At 34.3% G+C, this 8,504-nt stretch overlaps 1 protein-coding gene across 2 annotated transcripts; it reads right to left on the bottom strand.

The window, feature by feature from the left end:
• Nucleotides 1-587: 587 nt before the first annotated feature.
• LOC147570080 (uncharacterized) lies at nucleotides 588-3,668 on the bottom strand. Of its 2 annotated transcripts, XM_086656657.1 has the most exons (2): nucleotides 3,110-3,668; nucleotides 588-2,871 (listed from the first exon to the last, which is right to left on the bottom strand). In XM_086656657.1, exon 2 carries the CDS (start codon nucleotides 2,869-2,871, stop codon nucleotides 1,051-1,053), a length of 1,821 nt encoding a protein of 606 aa, XP_086512783.1. In that variant the 5' UTR covers nucleotides 3,110-3,668; the 3' UTR covers nucleotides 588-1,050. The 2 variants fall into 2 exon arrangements, with proteins under 2 accessions (XP_086512783.1, XP_086512782.1); XM_086656656.1 differs by lacking the exon at nucleotides 3,110-3,668 and having other exon boundaries at nucleotides 588-2,919.
• Between the last annotated feature and the right edge of the window lie 4,836 nt (nucleotides 3,669-8,504).

Raw genomic sequence — 8,504 nt, 5'->3', positions numbered from 1 at the left:
TCATATAAAAAAAGTTGTAACAATAATTGGTTGGAGATTTGACCCTATGTCACATATCACTTCAATGGACTTTTTGTTGGCAACAACCTTATAATGAACTCCTTTAACATTTGAACCACAATTCAAGCTTTTTTACTTCTAGGTCACTTCATTCATGAACAAGTTGCTTTGGCAAAACACAAAAAAATCACCATTGGGTGAATTCATGAAATTCCACGAAAAAAGAGGTCAAAACTTTGATCTAATGATCTCCACTTGAAGAAGATACATATGCATGGGTGTTTGCGTCTTTGAAAGTGTATGAATCTGAATCTGAATTGTTTGAAATAATTAGACTCAAAATCAAAGTAAACAATCATTCGGATTAACAACAAGCTAGACAAAACCAAAAAATTTGATTGACTCGAATCATTTCAAACTTATATCCAGAGTTGGAGAAAAAACTATTCTACTTCTCTATCTTGGAATATTGGATCCTCTGAAAAAAGGCTTAACCATAAAAACTTTAATTGTATAAAGAAAAACTTTCTAATAAGTGGGGAAAAAGTGAAAGAAATTGTGATCCTACAAGTATTAACAGTCCACCATTGATGACAAAATACCAACAATTCATTTCATTGAAGATATGACATTTTGCTAATAAGCACAGTAAAATGTAAAAATTTGTATTATTAGTTGCCAATATTTCTTACTTATATTCTCTTCACTTATCCAACCTTAAAGCTCTTTAGTACACAAAAGGAAAAAATTCTAGTATATGCAAAATAAATAAAGAATACCAACTAAAACTCCTATTTCAATCATCACCATCCGATTCAATCGTCATATTCACCTCCCAATCTCAACCCAATTCTCAGCTTTTAATGTACCCAAAACTTGAGAGATATCTCAATAGCACACAGTTCGAATTCTTTCAGAAACACTAGATACGCAATCAACTATATGAACCCAAGATCGGTAGATTAGTTGGAATGCGCAGACTGGTCCAGTGGTTGTCAATAAAAATTAGGTCATACCCTTTTGAAGCATGTTTGTAAGACCTTCCCATTACTATCTTGCACAAAGTGCATTTAGAATCACATGACCTAACATGAGATCAGCAAAATATTGGTGTCCAATTTCACCATCTTTCCACTTTGCTTTAGCAGGTTGTCTACCATAATGTACACCATCGTTGCACCGATTATCAAAATGCCATGGAAATGTCATATCGAAATCATCGATAACTCCTGATAAAATCCCATATTCTCGAAATTTATCCAACACAACTTCATTATAAACTTCCATCTTTTGAGGATTAAAACCTAATCCTCTTGCATACCCACCAGTTGCTACTGTTGTTCTATACAAAAATCTTGGAACTTTTAAATTCCTTCTCTTCACTGATTCTAAAACTTCCTTCCAAAATTTTGCAGCAAATTCTGCTCCATTAGTGAATGTTCTAATAGTCCTCCATCTAATGCCATCGTGAAGGCCCGAATTCATTATCATTGTATCAGGAACTGTTTCTTCTGAAAAATATTGTTTCAATAGCAACTGATAATCGATGTTGCTTAGAGAATTCAATCCTTCATAGTTCATTGTATCATTCCAATGACCATTGAAAATGCTGGTTATTCGAACAGATTGAGAAGTGTTTAATGGGTTTGTGAAGTTCATGTCAAATCTTCGTGGGACTGATTTGATTTCAGGAAGTCCAAGAACAAAGTTGAGAAGATTTCGAATTGAATCGACATGATTTGAATCACCCCAAAAGAAAATCCATCTATTTTGCAAACAATTCCAAGCTGTTTTCTGAGTGAAGATTTGGAATGAACAATGTGATGAATAAACCCAACCATTGCTTTCTAATGACCCTAATGAACCAAAACACCATGGATTTCGACATGGGTAATTAGATTTTAAACATCGATATCGACCATCTTCGCTAATTTTGCAGTTATCGTTCTTGCCATGTCGAGTCCATCTCCCTGACCAAAGATCCTTAGAGAAATCAGATTTTCGACAAATTTGTAATTCGGGTAATTTAGTTGAAGTTCTATAAAATTTGATTGGAATTCGACGAAGATCTTTCCATAGAACAAATCTATCTGGTGTAAATCTAAGTCCTTGATATTGTCTATAAAGAAGAACCATTGTGAAGTTATATTCACCAATGAAATCTTCATGAACTTGAATTGAAAGAGAATAAGAACCATTTCCAAGATCTTTAATGGGTGGACGAGATTTCCACGATTCTCCTGATAAATCTGTTTCGAAATAATCCCCGCCTAAAGAACGTCGATTCCCCCATTGATCTATTCCATCTATAACAAAATGATGAACATCTCCTGTTGATAATTCAATTGGATTCTTCTTTTTTTCATCAAGACCATGAATTTTTATATCAACAGTGTCACAATCTTTACAAGATTCGCGAGATAACCATCTTTTTAGAAGATTTGATGTCAAATTCTGCTCTAATTCAACTGAGATCCAACCGGAATTCGTTTTCGAAGAATGGGTAGATTGAGATTGTCTTGAATTTGTTAGAGAATGTGTTGAATTTAGGAAATCTTTCTTCTTTGGGCTAGTGAAATTGAGATTTGAAATGGGTTTGGAATGTCTGGAATTTGATGATAATGGTGATGGTAAAGATGAAGATGAAGATAATGGTGATGAAGATGAATGAATTTGGGTAAGATTAATAGGGCTATGAAGAGTAATTAGAATTGAATTTTCCCTAATTCTCCAAGCTTTTAAACTAAACCCATCAATACTCCAAATAATCAACATTCCCATAAAAACAGCCATTAATAAGAAAACAAGTTTCCTTGAAAACCCATTTAAATTGTGGTGATGAGAAACTGATTTAAATCCTTTCTCTGGCATCTGAAATCAAAAAAATAAAGCAAACCCATTAACAAAAAAAGCAAAAATCTATGATTTTTCTCACTTAAATCTAATAATACCCAAATTTCACAAATTTTTCAGTTTATAACTATTTTAGATAAATTTAGCACTTTCTCAATTTGAATGGACGACATGCATTCCCCTAGTTTTACGTTATTCTCTTCCCTAATTCCAAGTAATTTTAAAATTGCAGAAATTTTAGAGAGAGAAAGCTTACTGGTTTGCTTCAAAATGGGGAACTTTCTTACTTTCCCAAATTTGTAAGCTCCAGTTCTTCAATGGAGCTAAAATTATCCCTTTCCCGACTTCAATGAGCTTCTTCAAAAAGGGTTTTGCAGAAACTTTCTCTCTCTAAACATCAAACCCACTTCACTTCAACCTTCAAGAACACAAAAATCAGAGTTTCTCTCTCTCTCTAAACTCTAGGACCGAAAGCTTCAAATCTCTCTGCAACAACTTGAATTTCTTCCCCAAAAATCTAGTATATTAGTATTTTAGATTTAGAGAATAAAATGTCAAAAAAAAAACTAGGGTTTTCAAAACCAAGAGAAGACACTAGATTTTCAAGATAATAAAATACTACTAAGAAAAAGGAAAGAAAAGGAGATGTTTTTATTCTTGAAAAAAACGCAGCAAGAACAACAGAGCATATTTTTTTGTTGCGAGAAATAGAGAAGAACATGATTTTTTTAGGGGTTTCCGAAACTAACCTTGATTAAATATTAAAATAACAGGAATGTCTATTAAAAAACAAAAACCACCGACACGCGGACACTGTTTATAGACAAAAGTATGGGTGGGCATTTATGTCCTTCCAGTGAAATGTTGACATGTGGTTAAAGGTATTTTTGTTAACTCAGAATTACTTACTTATTGGAGATTGGTGTTATCTTGATAACATGAGTTGGTTGAATCGTAACCGTTGGATGAATTACATATGTTAAATTAAGATCCTAGTCCACATTGTCAAAAAGTGGACATTATAATTCCCATTCCAATCATGATTCTACATAGTACTATGGTGGGTAATATGTGACGAAAAGAGACGTCAAAATTAACAATGAACTTCATCCAACATCTTGAGATATATATATATATATATATATATGATGTTTGGCTTATTGTATGGCCCCAATATGGAGTCGAGGACTGGGTTGGCTAGTTTTTTTGAGCTAAGCATCATGCTAAAATTTGTTGGAATCGGAGTCAATTTTGGCTCGATCCGACTCGTCAAATTCAGAAACGGAACGCGCCATTGTGTTCGTCTCGTCGAGCTCTTAAATTCAGAGTCAAGAATCACTCAAATCCGATTCCGGATGAATGAGAAATTCAAGTTTAAAGTTTAGACGAAATTCGGTTGAACTAGGTATTAAAACGTCAAAACGGACAAAGTTAAATTGGGGACCATCTGGGCGAAGCGAGCATGTCCAGATCTGGACGGCTCGCGTTCAACCCGAGTTTTTGAAGCAAGATCTGACGGTAGGCGTTAAGTTTAGCGGGAAAGCGTAGGGATCACGAGAGACGCGTTGGATCAGCAAGATCCAACGGCGTACGCTTATTCCTTGTCGGGTATGGTTCGGGGTTTTGCTAGATCTTCGATCTAACGGTTAATATCGTCATCTGGTGGGCAATTCTCGGGATGGAACTAATGCCATCTAACGATGGGCGTTCCTCCCGAATTTTTAAGGCCAATCTGACGGTCCGAAAGCTTGCCGAAATTACCAGTTAAATAACCAACTCTTCTCGAAGAGTTGTGTCCCAAAAATTAAGGGGTTTGTCCCCAAAACTCAAGAGATGTGTCCCCAACTAATGTGTCTACTCGATTCCTATATAAACCACCTAAACCCACTAATTTCTCATCAATTCAATTCATTCTCTTCTTCTCTTTTCTTCTAACAATTAGTATTCTGTGTGTCTGGAATACTTATTGCGAAGTATAATCTAGAAAAAGGAAGAAAGAAGTTCGAGTGAAGTTTTAATTTCCAAAGCGTCTAGAAGATCATCCGCATTAGTCCAAGAGCTCATAATATTTACAAAGGTTCGTCCGCTTTCAGAATATAGAAGTACCATCTTAAAAAACTGAGAGGAAAGTCGTTGTATCCCGAAGGTATACACCCTAATGTTGGTACTGTTACGGGGGTGTAAAATGTCTTTAGGAAAGAGAACTTATTCTCGTCTCGACTCCATTACATTTGTCTATCTCGGTTAATCCGAAAGAAGAAATATTGGTAAATCATTATTCTCTAATAGTCTATCTCTCTATAAGTTAGAGAAAGGAAACTTTGTCTAAAACAAGCCAAGACAGAGAGAAATCGACTTATCGATTGATAACCAGAGGAACAACAAAATTAACAATGAACTAGAGAAGATAAAGATTATTCCTTGAATCGTTTTTCCTCGGACAAATTTGATTGCTTTTTGTCTTCTGCTTGATGTGATTAGAGACAAAAAGCTTAGGTTAGTTGTATGACCTTTTATAAAGACTATCAGAGTTTTTTTTTGTTGAACTAAAGACTATCAGAGTTGGATTCTATTCAAAATAGTATTCTTAAAAAGAACTAAAAACATGAATCATAAACTGAGTGGGTTTCTCAAATGGGAAGTCTGTCCCATGTGGAAAAGTAGTGACTCTAGCATGGCACGGGCAATGTATCCGACCACTTATTTTGGTCCCGACACTTGGCTTGCTATCCTCATGAGGCTTAATCAGACCCTCTTGAAATAATTGTTTAATCCATATGTGTTGTATATTCAAGTGATAAATTTAGTTGTACGAACGTCGAGTAAGACTTTGATGTCAAAGCTATAAATTAGTATAAGAGCACCTCCCTTGCAAAATTGTAACAATCTCAACTAGTCTTATTTGTCAAGTTACAATTAAGATTCTCATTCACAGATGGAAAAATAGAATTCCTTAACTTTTGCACGTCTCCAATACGAAACTCTAAATTTGTTATTTTTATTTATGTCAGTTATTTTTGTAAAGAAAGAAGTAGTTATTTTGCAAATACACGAAGGCTCGATTTCTATTAGTTCAAATTCAAATATCGATGAGTGAGACAACTAGAGATATTTCAAGAAGATACTTTAGAAATACAACATCCTCTTGACATATCTCTAATCCACTTGACATGCATCTTTAAGATCTTAGTTGAGTTTTACATTAGAGCATCTCCAATGCAAAACTTAAAAAAAAACTCTATTTAGCTTATGTGTTGAGTCTCAATTGAGATTCTTTTTCCTATGTGTCTAAGAGCATCTCCAATGCAAAACTTAAAAAAAACTCTAATTGTCTTATGTGGTGAGTCTCAATTGAGATTCTCCTTCCTACGTGGCTAACTTGAGTGTTTCTAATTCAAGTCCTCCTCCAATGCAACACTCTAAAAAACTCTAATAGATACACATGTCACACATACATTTAATAAGAAAAGTGGTTGAGAAAGAAAGGCTTTCTATTGGTCCAAAAATTAAATTTGATGACTAGGACACTTAAGACTCTCAAAAGAGATCTCAAAAATAGAGTTTCTAGTTGAGACATCTTAAAACTTAATGCTTCCACATCATCGTAAGATTTCAATTGAGTTTTGCATTGGAGAGGTTTTTTCTCAAAAAAAACTCTAAAGTCATAGGTGGCACTTAAGATTTTAAGATTGAGTTTTGCATTGGAGATGCTCTAAGAGCATCTCCAATGCAAAACTAAAAAAAAACTCTAATTGGCTTATGTGTTGAGTCTCAATTGAGATTCTCTTTCCTATGTGGCTAATTTGAGTGTCTCTAATTCAAGTCCTTCTCCAATGCAAAACTCTAAAAGACTCTAATAGATACACATGTCACACATACATTTAATAGAAAAAAGTGGTTGAAAAATAAAGACTTTTTATTGGTCCAAAAATTAAATTTGATGACTAAGACACTTAAGACTCTCAAAAGAGATCTCAAAAATAGAGTTTCTAGTTGAGACATCTTAAAACTTAATGCTTCCACATCATCTTAAGATCTCAACTGAGTTTTGCATTGGAGAGGTTTTTTCTCAAAAAAATCTCTAAAGTCCTAGGTGGCACTTAAGATTTTAAGATTGAGTCTTGCATTGGAGATACTCTAAATTGAGTATCTCTAATTCAAGTCCTTCTCCAATGCAACACTCTAAAAAACTCTAATAGATACAAATGTCACACATACATTTAATTGAAAAAAGTGATTGAGAAAGAAAGGTTTTCTATTGGTCCAAAAATTAAATTTGATGAATAGGACACTTAAGACTCTCAAAAATAGAGTTTCTAGTTGAGACATCTTAAAACTTAATGCTTCCACATCATATTTAGATCTCAATTGAGTTTTGCATTGGATAGGTTTTTTCTCAAAAAAACTCTAAAGTTTTAGGTGACACTTAAGATTTTAAGATTGAGTATTGCATTGGAGATGCTCTTAGAGATGACTTCAAAAATCTCTGTCGTGAAGCACTCTAAATTTTTAGATTGAGTGTTGTATCGGAGGTGCTCTAACTCTTTCTAGTTCGAGAGTAAAAAATTAATTGGCTTATTGATATTTATGTTTTACTAATATTTATGAGAACCCTTTTCAATCCAAATTGATTGAACCTACCAATTTCAATACAGCAAATGAATGAACATGGCTCGTAAATGGAACAGGTTGTCATTAATATAGACTCCACCCATTTTCTTGAGAATCAAAACTTTGGCAGAGAGAAATAATAGAAATAGAATTAGTTCTGTTTGCCCCCTATAGATGATCAATTCAGTAAATAGCCCCTAAAGACGACAAACGGTCCCTTTTGCACTTTTTGTCAGACAACTTTAACAGCTGACTGTTTGTCTACTTTTTTTTAGCTTTCTATGAAAAACATTTTCCTCAATATCATTTTTTTCTTATCTTTGTCGAAGAAGGGTCGTCTGTTAACGACTAGTATCCGTCAACTTTTCATCTAAAAACAAAAAATTTGTTTCTCTTTCTAAAGAAAAAATGTGTTTTAAGGAACAGACGGAAAATAGAAGAACATTTTTTTTTACTAGATGGAAGGTTGCTAACTTCACTACCAACTGTTGAGTCGTCTAGCGACGATTGTTCCCCATAAAGATGAGAGAAAAAAATAGGGAGTACAATTTTTTCACAAAGAGAGGTAAAAAGACAAAGTCAATTGTTATAGTTGAGTGACATAAAACCACAAAATAGTGGACAAAACACTAACGGTACACCTTTAAAGGGGCTATTGTCAAAATTGTTTATCTTTAGGGGGCAAAACAAAACTAACCCAAATTATTGTTATGATTGAGACGTGATAACATGCAATCGTGCAGTAACATTTATTCAAGAACAGACATGGCCATGATTTGTGGGACCCAACATTCATCAATGGAGAATGTTCCACGTAGCATACAAGGGACAATTTGAATCGACTCATTTTTCTGAGTCAAAATCTGGTCAAGTGCCGGTGGGCTAATTCCCCAATGGGCTCAATCTGACGGGCTCAGTCCAGCTAAGTGGGTGCCACTTCACCACGGTGTTTTATGGGCTAGAGCAAAAGCGACTCAAAAATATCAGGTGGGCTTAGAGACAAACCAGAGGATGCCTATTGTTTTTAAAGTAATCCAGGA

The sequence above is a fragment of the Eschscholzia californica genome, unplaced genomic scaffold, assembly GCF_041429995.1.
Source record: "Eschscholzia californica isolate CP2 unplaced genomic scaffold, dmEscCali1.0.p SCAF_1, whole genome shotgun sequence".
Taxonomy (NCBI): Eukaryota; Viridiplantae; Streptophyta; class Magnoliopsida; order Ranunculales; family Papaveraceae; genus Eschscholzia; species Eschscholzia californica.
This window is presented reverse-complemented; position numbering and strand designations above follow the sequence as displayed.

Bases quoted from the DNA above. Each gene is read 5' to 3' on its own strand.
- LOC147570080 (XM_086656657.1), bottom strand. From the start codon at position 2,871: ATGCCAGAGAAAGGATTTAAATCAGTTTCTCATCACCACAATTTAAAT.